This window comes from Oreochromis niloticus, linkage group LG3 (genome assembly GCF_001858045.2).
Source record: "Oreochromis niloticus isolate F11D_XX linkage group LG3, O_niloticus_UMD_NMBU, whole genome shotgun sequence".
Lineage (NCBI taxonomy): Eukaryota > Metazoa > Chordata > Actinopteri > Cichliformes > Cichlidae > Oreochromis > Oreochromis niloticus.
In genome coordinates this window covers 3,478,691-3,496,268 of record NC_031967.2, presented here as the reverse complement: position 1 = coordinate 3,496,268, position 17,578 = coordinate 3,478,691, and the positions used below count along the sequence as shown (strand labels likewise).

Genomic DNA, 17,578 nt, shown 5'->3' with positions numbered 1-17,578 from the left:
TAAAGAGGCTCCTGCTGTTAGAGAAACACTCTGACTGTTTAACAGAGTCAGACATGTTCAGACTGAATTTCAGTCAGAAACTCAGCATCACATTGATGAAGCTGCAGATTAATTGTGGTTAATTTCTGATTAATTTCTTTGCTACCAGCTGAAATTTAAATGTAATTTAAAAGAAGGATTCAAGGTTATTGGGTTTTTTGAACCCAAAGACATGGTAAATGGCCTGTACTTATATAGCGCTTTTCTAGTCCCTAAGGACCCCAAAGCGCTTTACATATCCAGTCATTCACCCATTCACACACACATTCACACACTGGTGATGGCAAGCTATGTTGTAGCCACAGCCACCCTGGGGCGCACTGACAGAGGCGAGGCTGCCGGACACTGGCGCCACCGGGCCCTCTGACCACCACCAGTAGGCAACGGGTGAAGTGTCTTGCCCAAGGACACAACAACCGAGACTGTCCGAGCCGGGGCTCGAACCTGCAACCTTCCGATTACAAGGCGAACGCCCAACTCTTAAGCCACGATCGCCACCAAAGACATCACATGAATGTATATGAATTGTGTGATATGTCTCTTCTATTTTTCCATCCATCCGTTCGCTTCCACATATCCTTTTCAGGGTTGTGGGCGGTGCTGGAGCCGTCATCTTCTTCTTCTATTTTTCTATGATCATATTTTGATGTTGATTGTGATCGGTTTTATTTGTTTCCTTCCAAGACACTTTACCCTACCGCCTACTGGTGTTGGCCAGAGGGGGCCGATGGCGCGATATGGCTTCTGTCAGCTGTGGCTACAACCGTAGCTTGCCTACACCAGTGAGTGAATGAATATGTCTTGATGCATTCTCAATCATCCAGGAAAGTAAATCTCCAAAAGTTGAATCTGTTCATCTGGACGTAGCGTTTTGTGGGAGAAACGTTTCGTCACTCATCCAAGTGACTTCTTCAGTCTCAGCTGACTGCAGGTTTCCCCAAACCTTATAAACAGTACATTTGCATAATGACTGAAACCAGCCCACTGAAGGAACAATGGGCTGTGAGGTCAGTTCCTTAATCATAATTATGCAAATTCCCATGACCATTGATCAACAATCACTGACCAAAACCCACTGATCAAAGAACACTGATCAATGGCCATGAGTACCATTCACAGAGAGTTGGGGAATGGCTGCAATCACAGCATTGTAAGATGGTGACAGATGTACCCTTAGGCCATGTACCCTTAGGCCAAGGGTACATGGCCTAAGGGTACATCTGTCACCATCTTACAATGCTGTGAAACAAAAGTGTGTTTGCTTTTGGAACTGTGTCTTCATTCCACCTACTTCACATACAAGGGTCAGTTCTACAGGCAGAAACATGGGTGTGTCATGAGCTCCCCAGTTTCACCCATCATGGCCAATTTGTACATGGAAGAAGTGGAAAAGAGGGCTTTGCTATCCTACCCTGGAACACCACCAAGCCATTGGTTCAGATATGTGGATGACACCTGGGTGAAAATCAAATCTCAGGACGTACTACATTTCACGGATCACATTAACTCGATGGACCGACACATCAAATTCACCAGGGAGGATATGAAAAGTGGCAGGTTAGCCTTCTTAGACTGTGAGATTTCCATCAGTAATGGGGGACATCTAAAGGCTGACGTGTACCGTAAACCTACACATACGGATCAGTATCTAAGGTTTGACTCTCATCATCCACTGGAGCAGAAACTGGGTGTCATCAGGACGCTACAACACAGAGCGAACACCATCCCCACTGACACAGCGGCCAGGGAGGCAGAAGGACAGCACATCAAGAAGGCCCTGAGTAAATGTGGTTATCCCAGCTGGACTTTTGTCAAAGCGGGAAAGGCACCTAAAGAAAGCTCCAGCCGATCCAGGAGAGAAGGACAACCGCTGCCCAGGCGAAAACCTGTAGTGATCCCATATGTGTCAGGAGTATCGGAGCAGTTGAGACGCATTTTTTCTAAACACCGTGTCTTTGTGGCTTTTAAACCCCAAAACACGCTGCACCAAAAACTGGTCCACCCCAAGGATCGGGTCCCCCGACACAAACAGAGTAACATAGTGTACGCTGTTAAGTGCCAGGAGGATTGCCAGGATTTATACATCGGGGAAACCAAACAACCTCTAGCGAAGCGGATGGCACAACACAGAAGAGCTACCTCATCAGGCCAGGACTCTGCAGTCTATTTACACCTACAGGCCAGTGGACACTCTTTCAATGATGAGGATGTAACATCCTGGACAGGGAGGAACGCTGGTTTGAGCGCGGAGTCAAGGAGGCCATTTACATGAAAAGGGAAAGACCATCTCTGAATCGAGGAGGGGGCCTAAGGGTACATCTGTCACCATCTTACAATGCTGTGATTGCAGCCATTCCCCAACTCTCTGTGAATGGTACTCATGGCCATTGATCAGTGGGTTTTGGTCAGTGTTCGTTGATCAATGGTCATGGGAATTTGCATAATTATGATTAAGGAACTGACCTCACAGCCCATTGTTCCTTCAGTGGGCTGGTTTCAGTCATTATGCAAATGTACTGTTTATAAGGTTTGGGGAAACCTGCAGTCAGCTGAGACTGAAGAAGTCACTTGGGTGAGTGACGAAACGTTTCTCCCACAAAACGCTACGTCCAGATGAACAGATTCAACTTTTGGAGAGTGAATGAATAGTGTAAAGTGCCTTGGGTGCCTTGAAAAGCGCTATATAAATCCAATCCATTATTGTGTAGTCTGGAGGATAAGTGGATGACAGGGTGGGTGCAGTTTTCTCTGTGGGGCCGGGCGGCGCTGCTGAACTGGGCCCCGGTCCGGATGGGCCTGGGCCCCCTTGCCCCTCCCTTCCTTCCCTCCCCAGCTGCCTCCCTCTTCCCGCTCCACCACAATCACCCACACATGCAGGGCCTTGGGGTAAAGGTGTGTCACCAGGGTGCAGGGGAGGCATCCCCCCCCGTCCCCTTCTGGCTGCCTGTGCCTCAATTTTATCCCACAACTTAGGCTACGTTCACACTGCAGGCGTGTGTGAACATCAAATCCGATTTTTTTGACCCTATGCGACCCATATCCGATCATGGTATGACAGTGTGAACGGCACAAATCCGATATTTTCAAATCCGATCTGGGTCACTTTCGTATGTGGTCCTGAATCCGATTATTATGTAAATAACAAAATAACTTAAAGCAAAAATTGGGAAACGTAAAGTCCGAAGTCTTTATATTAAGGGCCATCAGTCAAACAATATTGTTTGCTCTGGGTCTAAACAGAGTGCGTTGTGTGTGACATCTTGTTTTGCGCATGCGGGCCGCTTTGAGCGTTCACACTAGAGCGCGTTTGATGTCGCATTTTATTTGTAGTGTGAACAAGCAGACAAAAAAATCGGATTTGATCAAAAAATCGGAATTGAGCATTAAGACCTGCAGTGCGAACGTAGCCTTAGACATTCACATTACTCACACTCTCATAACACATATATATAGGACCTTGGGGGTGGGGACGCTACAAGGCATCCAGAAGACCATCAGGGTGTACGACCTCACCCCTGGTGCCGTTGCCCACCTCTCAATTTTAAATACACGTAGACATTGAGGGCTATCAGGAGGGGCTATGCGCTTACCTGCTGCTGAGTAATTGCATATGAGAGCATGAGGGTGGGAATGGATGTTTGTATCTGTGTGTGCCTGTTTGTCTGTGTCTATATGTCAGGTCGGGTATCAGATGCCACTCTGGGATTCTCCTCAGCTCTTTCCGGGATAGTGGCACGGTTGCCTCTCCGTTGGTCTTCCTTGATCTCTTGTGCTCTGGGGGCCTCTGGATGTCTGGAGCCTGGATCTCCTCCATACCCGCTTCATGCCCTGGAGGACGGGGCTGTGGCCCCCCCACACCCTCTAGCAGATCATTACATGAAAGAACCTTTTAAATACAAGCGCGCTCATGCTCACAGGTGTACACACGGGTGCTCACACACACAAACTACACCCTTTTTGGCTCCTACCTCAAAGCACACTGTGCGCTGTCGATCTTTCGTGCTGCACAATAATATTCAATATTTAGTATTTACTGTTATCTTCACATAGATCATGGCGATGATGTTGTTTATTATATTGCTCTCTTTTTCTTTGCTTGTTTTCTCTTTTTTCTTTCTCAACAGGTGATCCAGGAGATTGATATTTGCATTTTTTGTCTGTTTGTTTTGTTGGTTTTTGTTTTTTGCCCTTTATCGCCGTCCCTCTTCCCCGCTGTTTTTCTTTCCCTCTTTCTTTTCCCCAGTCAAGTCTGTCCCATGTTCAGCAAGTGAAAATAAAATAAAATAAACAATAAAAGTAAAGGTGAATCAAATAGACCAATAGGCTGGGATGGTCCATTTGGTAAAGTAAATCCGTTGGGCATCTTTCTTTGCCTTTAGACAATAATTCTGATGGCAAAAGAACCAAATAGGACAGGCGAGGAGAAAAAAAAAAGATTATGGAGATTGCCTTAAAAAACGTAAATAAATAGTAGATTTTCTAACAAAAAAAAAAAAAAAGGAATTCAGTGTAATTGAATAATGAGCCGGGGGGGAGCGTCATCTTTGACAACTTCCTACCAGACCCGTGAAAGTGGAAGCTTCAGTGAAGAAAGATTCCTGCTCCCAGCCGTTCATTGGCTCGGCATTTTAAACTCCTAAAGGGTCACCTGGCCTGTAAAAAAACAGGGCCAATAGAAAAAAAATCACAAGAATAATACAAAACATTCAGCCAGTTTAGCTTAATACATTAACTTATCCTTGTGTACACAGTAATTCATAAATAAATAATGTATATTATCAATAAAGATTGATCTAAACAGTTTAACTGCTATGTACAGATAAAGGTTGCATAGCTTTAAAACATTTGTTATCCAGCAAATATCAGTCAAACTCAACACAAAAGGAAACATAACAATGGTTCAAATTGTTTGGACCGCTGATCCAAATCAACTGGCGCTGGTCAAACAGATGTGTGGTAGACTTACTTTGAAGGAGCTGCTACCGACAAACCAGCAAATAAACACCAAATATTTCATCTGTGACATTTGTGAGGTTCCCTCAAACACACTCCGTCAGTCTTCTTGCTGATGAACGACAAACTATTTAAAAATGTGGCGGGTTTACCTGGTCATATTCTCATTCACGGGGCGATCGCCAAAACAAAAGCAAACAATTAACACCACGCCGATGCTGTTCACAGGACAGCAAGAGTAACGATCAGGAGCATCTTGTCTTCGTTATCGTTCCCCTCGTACGTGTTATTACTGCGATTTAAGCATTTTCGCTTCACAACTAAACTGTGCAGTTTACTTTGTGTGCACTCAAATGGAGTCGAGTCAATTAGCGCCACCTGTGGTCAAGTGCCATAGCCTACAGCCAGATGAACTTGTGACACACATCTGAGCCACGTTTGAATTCCTGTTTCATGTTCTTTGTAACTTTAATTTGTAACTTTTTTTACATTTGTAACTTTGATTTTTTTCTGTTTTTGTGTCATGCAAATAATCCTTTAAACTGATTGAAATGATGTTATGTATTTATTTTTGGCCTATATCTACGGTGGCCCTGAGAGGCCAAACGGACTGCAACTTAAGAAAACACCAGCAATAAAAAAAAACGCTGCAAAAGCACAAAAAACACAACTGAAATAAGAAAACCGACAGCGGAAACAGGAAAAAAGAAAATGCAAATTCAAAAAAACGAAAACACAAATAGGAAAAAAGAAAACAGAAGTGTTTCTGGGGAGACAATAGTAATTAGTAATAAACAGAGCCAGTGTGACTAAGTGGAGCTTGTGAGAGTGAGTGGGTTGAAGTCAGTTGGTTTGTCTTTGTTTTTGAGTGTGGAGGAGAGTTAGATTGGGTTGGTTTTAAAGCTAAGTTAAGAATATTCTGAATTTCAATTCAATTTTATTTATATAGCGCCAAATCACAACAACAGTCTCCTCAAGGCGCTTTATATTGTACAGTTTAATTTCCAAAACTTGCATATGATTTTCAGTTTGCAGCTGGACTATCACATAGCAGCTGGAGCAGTCTCCAATGGAGGCCAGTCCACTGCTACCACCTGTGGCCAAGTGCCATAGCCTACTACTAGATGAACTTGTGACACACATCTGCAGTAGAGGCTGAGTGGCTGCTCTCACACCTGGAGCATCCAAATCGACCCACAAACACGTTGAAAGATGCAACGCCATCAATGTGGATCCAGACTGAGAGACCTCTTCCCTCTGACCCCTCCCCAAACCCTCAAACCCTCCTACCCACCTCGACATACAAACTCTGTGTGGCTTCACGTGTTCTGTTGATGTTTACATGATCGAAATAACTTGAACACAAACAAACAAAGAGGAAGACCGCACCGGAAGGAAAAAACTACAAGTCCCAGCATCCTCCGTGTTTAGGGCACAGTAGTGAAAGTGAAAGCAGGAGGAGGAAGGTGGAGCTGAGGCAGGTGAGTGTTAACATGAATATGTTTCTTCTTATGACATAAAATAATTCCACGCTGTTCGTGTCTGTGGGTGAAACGTGAGGCCGGTCGGCTCCTCTGAGCGCTGGTTTCCTGTAAGTAGAGAGGAAGTGAGTTTAGCTGAGCCTCCGTTTAGTGTGAGAGAGCAGGAGGAGAGTGAGAGCTGTGCTGAGGCAGGGTGAGTGTTAACACCGCTCTGACATTACTGTGTCTCTGTGGCGGGAACAACAGGCTCCGTCAGTGGAGGCAAAAATAATCAGACTTTGGTTTTTCAAAGGAAACAACTTTATGTCGGAAGTTCCCGCACGCTCATTGGATAACGATGTGTCAATCTCGAGCTTTATCACGGGACTTTAAAAACTACAATGGCGACAGAAACTCGGTGAGTGGAGTTCAGGCTGACGTCATGAAACTGTGACGTTTGAGCCACTTCCTGTTCTCAGTCCCAGCGTCCTGATCACCGAGGTTTCTGTTGCTCTGATATCTGATATTGATTATTTTGGTAAACAGGCTGTAGCATAAACATCAGGTCTGTTCTGAAAAGTGTCTTTATTTTTTCAAAGTAAGGGAATATCTGTGGTGTGATACCGCGGGCTCATGGGCTAAGGACTTGGATTGACAAGCGCAGATGATTATGTTGTTTCTTATAAAGGCTTGTGTGTGTGTGCCTTCCTGTGTGTGTCCTTGTGTCAGTGGAACTGAATCAGTGTGTTAGAGAAAGTGCTCCTCTGCTGTGCCGTATTAAACCCGATTCTTTGATCCCCATGATAGAACAGAGAAAACCCGACTCAGAGTGGTCAAAACATTTATAATTCTTTATTCAATCATCTTCAGGAAGAGAGAGCCCTGCACAGCCCAACGGCAGTTGCAGGATCTCTAACATTAGAATCTAAAAATGTGTCTCATATAGGTGTTATTTTGGTACTTTACACGTCACACAGTTTCAACAACTCCTTATATGTTACTAGTTCCTCTTTTTCTGTCTGGCTTCCTGTATTTATTAATATGCTTGTATAGCTCTACACTAACTTCCTGTTTTTCAGTCTGGCTGAGCACTTAGTTTGTGAGTCAAAAGTGGCCTTGCTTTACAAACCTTCATTATTAAAGTACATAAAACAATATAATCAGAAAATAAGCACTAAGAATATATTAATTACATGACAGCTTCCAGAACAACAGCACCTCTGAGTGTGTGTGTTTACCTCCCAGACTAACTCCACCCTGACATCAAGAAGATGGAGGAAAAGGATGGAGCAGGATCTGCAGCATCCAGCTGTGTGTCTGTGAGGAGTGACTGGTCCAAAGGAACACCTCCAGAGTTCAGTAATGAACCTGCAGCAACAATGTAAGAGAGCTGCTGACTCATTTATTCAGTGTAAATAATGATTTTTGATGCAATGGGAGAAGAAAAATGACAAAAACAATTTTAAAAATAAGGATTAAAATATTACAAACTATATTTATGAGTTTCCTGATGTAGTACAAAAATATATGAACATAACTGTATATAGGACAGATATTTTACGGTTCTTTTAGGCAGCACCAAAAAACAAAAAGACTATTTTTAAGCTTTCTGAGGTGGTGAGTCAACATGTCACACTGGGTCAAAGGTCAGGGAGTAAAAGTGTGTTTTAAAGGAGGTTTAAAAGCAGCGAGTGAAGGAGCCTGTCGAGGTAAATCGTTCCATAACTGATCAAATTGAGTTGGTGGACCTCTGTGTGAAATCAAGCATCTGGTCCACAGAGAGGATAACCCTCAAATGGGCTGTACAACATTATATAGTGAGACAAAAACAGAGATTATCGTAGCCATCGCTCTCTCGCATGGACGTGGCAGTCTTGCTGTCTGCTGCGAATCCTCCCCGTACCTCCGTGACCTCGTCTGGTATCTGCTCCCTCCTCGGTAAGAGACAGGAAAGGAAAACACGTCTCTGCCTAGTCTTGAAAATCTAATCTTATCATCCATTGTTCTTCTAGGGCCTCTTCTTCTTGTGGCCTCAGCTAACTGCTAATATTTAAATGGCTAACATTAACATGTGTGCCAGCCAGGTTAACATTTATGATGAACTATGATGAATTAACTGATGTTGAAACTGGAGCTTTACTGACCTCTGAAATTCCTCCTAAAGTGTTATTCAGTGTTGTGACAGTCAGCTGCTTCAGCTGCTGCTGGGATGGGCTGTGGCAAAGAGAACAGAGAAAATCAAAATCAGAGTTTTTCTCTGGATTAAAAGCAAGGAAACAACAATATATTCTACATGGTGAAACTGATGGTTTATGGTGTTTGGGTCTGTTTTTCTGTATTTATGCAGATAAAGTGTAAACTCAGATGAATTATACCATCAAATGTTAAAGGAAAATATCAGGATGAGTGTCTGTGAGCTGAGAAGGACGTGAAGCGAGCAGTTTATCCCAGAGCTGAAGCTGCTCTGTGTGCAGAGATGAGCTCAGATTCCTGCTGTGATTGATCAACAGTCACATAAATGTAGACTTGTAGTTATTACTGCAGTATGGTCACAGCAGATACTGATAAACATGGATTATGAGGATGGATGATCAAGTTTCTCACTCTCTCCTTTAAATCTCAGTTTTTTTCTTCTTCACAGTTTATCTGTTAATTTATTCATGAATAACACTGAAAGAGTTTCTGTTATATTTCCCCTTGAACATCACCTTATTAGGGCGGCATTAGGAAATAGCCCCCCTCCAAAGAATGAATAAATGAATGATGATAATAATAAAATGATTAAAAAGCAGAGCTCAGAGTGGTAGATGGTCAAACATGGATCCACGGGTGGTTCAACTGCATTTGGTGACGTGACTAAAGCAAATCTTTCAAATAATCCCACCATCAATGGGATGTTGTCTCCTTTACTACGGTTACTTTACTTGGTCACCGTGTGAATTTCTTTGAAATGAACCAAATTCTTTTATTTGTTGGTTGTTGCATATTTAAGCTCTACAGTCAGGAAAGGAGGAGATGAGGCCTCAACAATGTTGGGTTGTAGCTGTGGTTCAGGTTAGAGTGAGTGTCCATGGAATAAATGTAAGTCAGTGAACTGGAAACATGACTGTGTTCAAACTTTTCCTTTTTATAATGAGTCTAATCAAAGGTGCACAGAAGTATCTCCACTTTGACTTTTCTGTGTCACCATCAGAGCTTCTGCACAGTGTGGAGAAAGATCCAGAAGCAGAGCTGGACTGCAGACAGCCAGTCAGAGCAGCTGTGTACAAAGTAAGACTGAACATCTGTCTGCTGATGGACTCATTTCTGAAAACTGGACTTCTTGTGTTGTTCAGACATTGAAGAGTTTTCTTTCTCTTTAGTCTCATTGTTTTTCTTTCTTTCAGCAGATGTTGGTCTGCAGGAGGTTTTAGATGAACATAAGATCAGTCTGAGGAGGAGATGTGAACGTGTGACTGAAGGAAGTGATGAAACAGGAAGTAGAACCCTCCTCAACAGGATCTACACTGAGCTCTACATCACAGAAGGACAGAGTGAAGAGGTTCATACCCAACATGAGGTGAGGCAGCTGGAGACAGCTTCCAAGATGGACGCCCTCCATGACGCTCCAATCAGGTGCCAGGACATCTTTAAAGCCTTCCCTGACCAACAGAGACCCATCAGAGTGGTTCTGACCAACGGCGTGGCTGGTGTTGGAAAAACCTTCTCAGTGCAGAAGTTCACTCTGGACTGGGCAGAGGGCTTGGAGAACCAACATGTCAGTGTGGTGGTTCTGCTTTCATTCAGGGAGCTGAACCTGATCACAGATGAGCAGTACAGTCTTCTGGAGCTGCTCCATGTTTTCCATCCAACATTACAGAAGGTCACAGCAGAGAAGCTGGCTGTCTCTCAGCTTTTGTTCATCTTTGACGGCCTGGATGAAAGCAGACTTTCATTGGATTTCACCAACAGGAAGCTGCTGTCTGATGTCACACAGAAGTCATCAGTCAGCCAGCTGCTGACAAACCTCATCCGGGGGAATCTGCTTCCCTCGGCTCTCGTCTGGATAACTTCCCGACCTGCAGCAGCCAATCAGATCCCTCCTACATGTGTTGACAGGCTAACAGAAGTACGAGGCTTCACTGACGCCCAGAAGGAGGAGTACTTCAGGAGGAGATTCAGTGATGAAGAGCTGTCCAGCAGAATCATCTCCCACATGAAGACATCCAGGAGCCTCCACATGATGTGTAGTATCCCAGTCTTCTGCTGGATCACTGCTACAGTTCTGGAGCACATGTTGACTACAGAGCAGAGAGGAGAGCTGCCCAAGACCCTGACTGACATGTACTCACACTTCCTGCTGGTTCAGACAAAGAGGAAGAAGATCAAGTACCATGAGGGACATGAGACGAGTCCACAGGAGCTGACGGAGGCTAACAGGGAAGTTCTTCTGAAGCTGGGGAGGCTGGCGTTTGAACATCTGGAGAAAGGAAACATCATGTTCTACCAAGAAGACCTGGAGCAGTGTGGTCTGGATGTGACAGAGGCCTCGGTGTACTCAGGAGTTTGTACAGAGATCTTCAAAAGAGAGTGTGTGATCTTCCAGAAACCAGTCTACTGCTTTGTTCATCTGAGCATTCAGGAGTTTCTGGCTGCTGTCTACATGTTCCACTGTCACACCAACAGGAAGACAGAGGTGCTGGAGGACTTTTTGGGAAAAAAATACAGCAAGTCCTCTCTGGATGATTTCCTTAAACGAGCCATGGAGAAATCCCTCCAGAGTAAAAATGGCCACCTGGACCTGTTTGTTCGCTTCCTTCATGGCCTCTGTCTGGAGTCCAACCAGAGACTCTTAGTAGGTCTGCTGGGTCAGACAAAGATCAGTCCAGGAACCATCCAGAGAGTCATCAACAACCTGAAGAAGATGAACAGTGATGAAATCTCTCCTGACAGAAGCATCAACATCTTCCACTGTCTGATGGAGATGAACCACCTCTCAGTACATCAGGAGATCCAAGAGTTCCTGAAGTCAGAGAACAGATCAGAGAAGTTTCTCTCCGAGATCCAGTGCTCAGCTCTGGCCTTCATGCTGCAGATGTCAGAGGAGGTTCTGGTTGAGTTGGACCTGCAGAAGTACAACACATCAGAGCGGGGACGACAGAGACTGATTCCAGCTGTGAGGAACTGCAGAAAGGCTGGGTGAGTCCAGATGTGATCATTAACATCATTGATCAGTGTAGGTTAGTAGTTTAACTTTGAAAATAAAATCAGATTGTAAGCACAAAGTGTTTGTGTCCGTACGCTGCAACCTTCCACACCATCCTTTATTGTACAGACTCAGCAGCAGCTCCATGGATCCCAAATCCAAGAGTGGAGAACAGATTTGAAGTGTGTCACATCCATGCAGTCACAGCTGTTTCCACCATGTTTCCACTGATATTAATCCTGTTCAATGACACGTTTCATGTCAGTGAATATGTTCTTTAGGACGTCCACTGACATGTTTAAGTGTCCTGCTGGAAATCACTCAAATCATCCATGAAATCCATGAAAAATCCTTTTAGTGTTTCTAACTTCACCCTCTGTCCTCTCTCTCTCTCCATCCTCCTCACTGCTTCTTTCACTGATAATCACACAAACATCGTATTCAGCTACAAAATAACACAATAATATCATCTGATGATCATTATTATAAGAGCAGGATCCATATTTGATATCAGAGTAACACATTGCTTGGTTATGTGCAGTCATCATCAGTGACTGTGGGTCAAACAGAAGCTCTCTGATTGGTTGATGACCTTGGTCACCTGTCCACTCTCACCTGTTTGTGTTTGCTCTCTCTTTGCTGTCTCCATCCTCTCTCTCCTTTCTCTCCCTCTCTGTCTTTGTACCGTCACTCAGGTCCAATGGAAACAGTGACATTTACAAACCAATCAAAGACAAACTGATCCATGTCAGGTTATAACAATATTCAAAGTGAATACAGGCTGCTGCTGGACACAGACAGGTAACCTCATTTTGACTTGCTGTCACCTGGATCTGGACTCATAAACACTGAAGCCCTGAACAGGAATACAAATCATTTTCTGCCAACTAGCGACACACCAGCAGATAATGGCTCAGAAAGCTAAACTGAGCCAATCATTTCTGTGTTTAGTTCCCCTGAAATCAGATCTGATATCAGCAGCTCTGAGTTCATTCATCATTATTGTCCAGTGATGAGATTTCTGCTCCGTTTGGTAACAGTCAGCAGGTTTTTCCTGCGTGTGGACGTGAACAGTCGTACCTGACAGCAGGTAGCAAACAGAGATCATCTTTCCAGCTGGAACTCTTCACTGAGCTGAACTCATTCAAAATGTTCTGGAGTCAAAACAGGAAACAGTCCAAATGTGTGTCTTCACTCTGACTCTGGATCAGATCTCAGTGACAGACTGTGGACATTATGGAAGCCTAAATGTGACACCATCTTCCTCCTTCATCTGCAGATTAAAGCCAAACAAAGATTCTCATTAAAAGTCTGCAGGTCTGAGAGAGACTCAATCGTTGTGTCATGTCAAACACAGTAAGAGGAGCTGAAGCACAGATGTGAAGAGCAGATTCATCAGATTATGACCTCACTCTGTTTTGTCTTCATATACATTCAGTCTGTGTTTATAATGCAGATTTTCTGCTTTTATAATAACACATTTATATTTTCTATCATCACAGACTGACTCGGTGTCGACTCTCAGAGTCTCACTGTGAAGTTTTGGCCTCAGCTCTGAAGTCCAACCCCTCCCATCTGACAGAGCTGGACATGAGTGAGACAAACCTGCAGGATCCATCAGTGAAGCTTGTGTGTGCTGGACTGGAGAGTCCAAACTGTCGACTGGAGACTCTGAGGTGAGTTCACTGACTGCGTCTGTTGTTGTTTTTCATGTTGTGCTCCATCAGTCAGTGAAGATGAAGTCAGTGCTGATGAGGCTGTAGAGTGTGTGAGGGATGTGAATGAGGATGATGAAGATCTGATGATAGCAGATAAAAACAGGCTGCAGAGACTTTGAGCCATACAGGGCACACAGTGTGTTTACAGAACAGCTGAAATCATTCTGGAGGCCTCACTGGAATATGGAAGCATCACAGTACAGCTTCACTAAAGTCTCTGATATGAGATGAGAAATGAAGCAGCCAGAGCTTTTTCATGAGTGGAAATCCACTGTGACTGTGAGCTGCTGCTACAGCCTCCAGATTAGCCAGCAGCTCATCCTGCTCAACATTTTCTCACCAACTTTAATGGAAGTGTGATGTTTTCAGCTGGAGTGATGGTCAGGGTGGCCTCCCTCTCCTCTTCTTCTCCTCTTCTTCTCCTGTTCCTCTTTCATTTGTAAAGCCACTTCTGCTGCTTTCATTCATTTGAAGTCCTGTAGCTGAGTTTGGGAGAGACTAACAGCCTCGGCAGCAGAGGGGAGAAAGGCTGTAACACCACCACTTTACTCTGTTCTACCTGTCACATCATTTTATCAGGAAACAAATATGTTTTTACTATGTTTGTCTTGAAGATGTAAGAAGATCACATGGTGCTTTTTATTATTGTGTTGGTTTGTTTCCTGTCTCTTGGATGGAGCCCAGCTGTGCGTGGCCCCTGGGCCTGTGGTCAGAGTGTGTGCTGGATAATCCGGCCCAGGATGAGGCCAAACTGACGTGGGATGAAATGTCTGTCACATAATTGAGCTTAGTGTAGTTTCATTTCTGCACAATTTAAAAACAACCAAAACTTTGTTCTGTCTTTTCTATGTTATACTGTAGACTTTCTTTGATACTGTGTCCAAAAGGAGCAGCTTTTACTTTGAAGGGGAGGCGTCTCTGTTTCCTCTTCAGGTTGGATGATGGAAGCAAATGAGTGTGTGATGTTCTTTCAGTGTTGCACTTTGTAGACGCTCCCTGAGCACTGGTCTCACAGCCAGCTGCACATAGAGACCAGTGTTGTTAGTCCAGGTCAGAAGATGACTTGCTGGAATGAAAATGAGCTTGTAGTTTGTCTGCTTTAATCATGTGACTGGAAAAAGGTGTTGGACTTCAAATATGTCCATTTCTTTCACACTTCACCTTTAAAAGTGAAGCCTTGTGGTTCCTGGAAGGAAAAACACGACTTTTTCAAGTCTTTGTCCTGTTTTTATGATAAATGTACGACTTTAATGTGAAACATTCAGAGTTTTTTCTCTTGTTGTGTTTGTTTGAAGCTGCTTCCTGTTGGCTTCAGCTGTTTGGAGTTTCCATTTTCTAAACTTCTACATTCTGAACCTTCTTCCGCTCTGAACAGATGATGAAACACTGAATGATTTCAATCTCACACTTTGTCTAATAAACTTACATCTTTCATTCTTTATACAGATTGAGTCTCTGTGGTTTGTCAAAGATCAGCTGTGATTATCTGGCAGCAGCACTGAAGTCCAACCCCTCCCATTTGAGAGAGCTGGACCTGAGCTGGAACAACAACAAGCTGCAGGATTCAGGAGTGAAGCATCTGTGTGGTTTCCTGGAGAGTCCAGGATGTGGACTAGAAACTCTGAGGTCAGTCAGCATGTTTTAGTTGTGCTGAGATGAATATGATGTGAAAGTTGTGCTGACACTAAACTGCAGACATCAGGCTGATATTATACTGATCCACACTGAGGATCTTCATGGTAAAGTCTGTTTTCTTCTTCTCTGGTTTAGTCCATTGACTGCAGCAGAACAATGTTCACATTTCAAACCTTCAAAGAAGAAGAAAAATCCTCCACTGGATAATTCACTGTGAAACTCTCCAACTTTTCATTCCACCTTAAAGTCTGTCTGACACTGAAATCCAAAGCAATATGTGCGTTTGCTTTACAGGCAGCAGTCCAACACAAACATACACACATCATCCAAAACACAGTCCAACATCCAAATCTCCTCTTTTTGGCCAGGGTGAAGGGAGTATCTGCCATCAAACAAGAAGACAGCCGCATGTAACTACGACGGTGTTTGCTAGTTCACCTTACATGCATTAATGTAATAACGTGGTTAGCCTACTCAACGTAAATTACACACGAACAACATTAAGCTACAAACACAGAGAAGAATGGCTGCTGCTGCCATCATCAAATCAAATCAAATCACTTTTATTGTCACGTCACATGTGCAGGTACACTGGTACAGTACATGCGAGTGAAATTCTTGTGTGCGAGTTTCACAAGGAACAGAGTTGTGCAAAAATACAATAACATAAAACAAGCAAAATATAAAAATGGCTAATCTAAAAAGTAATAAATATATGTACAATATATATAAAGGTATATACATTACTGAATGTGTATACTAAATATGTTTTTCTACGTGTGTGTGTGTGAGTGTGTATATAGTGTGTATATACATGTTTTACAAATGAAATAAAGTAAACAATAAAATAAGATATATAAAATATACAGAGGTTGGTATGTGGAAAACAGTGGCATCAATGTGCAGTATGGAGTGCATAATGTTGAAGTTCCAGTAGTGAGGGTGAGGTGTCTATGAAGTGTTCAGCAGTCTGATGGCCTGATGGAAAAAGCTGTCTCTCAGTCTGCTGGTACGGGACTGGATGCTGCAGAACCTCCTTCCTGATGGAAGTAGTCTGAACAGTTTGTGGCTGGGGTGACTGGAGTCCTTGATGATCCTCCCCGCTTTCCTCAGGCACCGCTTCCTGTAGATGTCTTGGAGGGAGGGAAGCTCACCTCCAATTATCCGTTCAGCACACCGCACTACTCTCTGGAGAGCTTTGCCGTTGTAAGCGGTGCTGTTGCCGTACCAGGTGGTGATGCATCCTGTGAGGATGCTCTCAATGGCACAGCGATAGAAGGTCCTGAGGATGCGGGGGCTCATGCCGAATCTTTTCAGTCTCCTGAGAAAGAAGAGGCGCTGCTGCGCCTTCTTCACTGTTTTGTTTATGTGTACTGACCACGTAAGATCTTCAGCCAGATGTACACCAAGGAAGCGGAAGCTGCTCACTCTCTCCACAGCAGCGCCGTTGATGGTGATGGGGGTGTGTACTCCTCTGCACCTCCGGAAGTCCACCATCAACTCCATTGTCTTTGCGACGTTGAGGGTGAGATGGTTGTCTTGACACCAGTGGGTCAGGGCGCTGACCTCCTCCCTGTAGGCCGTCTCATCACTGTTGGTGATAAGAGCAGATGAAGTCGCTGACCAGCTTCTCGAAGCATTTGCTCACGATGGGGGTCAGGGCTACAGGTCGCCAGTCGTTCAATGAGGAGATGGTGGAGGATTTGGGTACAGGGACGATGGTGGCCATTTTGAAGCAGGCTGGGACTACAGACAGAGAGAGGGAAAGGTTGAAGATGTGTGTAAACACTCCAGCCAGCTGAGCCGCGCATGACTTGAGGACACGGCCGGGAATCCCGTCCGGACCAGTAGCATCATCCTCATCATTTCTCCTACACTGGCAGGGCTAGGGTCCAGGACTCTCCTCGTCGGGGTTTTGGGGGATGTTGCTAACTCCGGGTCCGATAACAGGCACCACACCGGCAGTAGATGCGCTCGGTCTTGCAGCAAGCTATCAAATACGGTGCATTTCTCGCTTTTAAAAAACCGCTAAGCGTCGCCAGGTGTTTCATCAGATTCAAGGTGTTACCTCCTTTGCACAGTATCAGCACTTGTTGCAGGCTGCTGAGTTTGCATCTTTTGCTGTGAAGTACAGCCAGACTTTGACCGCTTCGCCTTGGGCATTTTTAATCTGTAGCTCTGCTCTAAAAGGATGTACGTACCTGGGCCCGCCTACTATCCTTGGAAAGGTAAAATGATTGGCTAGAATCTAAAGTGTATCACAGCTCAGGAAAAAAAAGCACCAAAATGTGCGCTGCTTTTCGGTCTGGTTACTATTAAATTTCCTTCTTTGAATTCTTTTGGCGGCAAAGAAAGACTGGACCCAGGGTGGTCAAAGCTCAAAAAATGATCTTTATTTTACATTCCCGGGAACGAAGACCTGAACACACGAACACACAGGCTCAGGTCTGAAAGCAGCAGCAGCCAGCATGGTTATTTATATATTTCCGCAGCACGTCACACACTCTAAGTTTTGATCAAAACACTCTGCTTAGTTTCACTTTCTGTCTGCACCTCCAGTGCTCTGCAAAAGCATGCAGTTTCCTGTC

The 17,578-nt window shown here is 44.2% G+C and overlaps 1 protein-coding gene across 1 annotated transcript in view; it reads left to right on the top strand.

Moving 5' to 3' along the window:
- The first annotated feature begins 6,479 nt into the window (after nucleotides 1-6,479).
- LOC106097313 (NACHT, LRR and PYD domains-containing protein 12-like) overlaps nucleotides 6,480-17,578 on the top strand; it is a 73,442-nt gene continuing 62,343 nt past the window's right edge. The window contains exons 1-4 of the mRNA XM_025899326.1: nucleotides 6,480-7,017; nucleotides 7,698-7,833; nucleotides 9,646-9,722; nucleotides 9,839-11,630. Of these exons, the coding sequence (XP_025755111.1) occupies nucleotides 7,724-7,833; nucleotides 9,646-9,722; nucleotides 9,839-11,630 (1,979 nt within the window). The 5' untranslated portion in view covers nucleotides 6,480-7,017; nucleotides 7,698-7,723. The remainder of the gene's footprint in view (nucleotides 7,018-7,697; nucleotides 7,834-9,645; nucleotides 9,723-9,838; nucleotides 11,631-17,578) is intronic.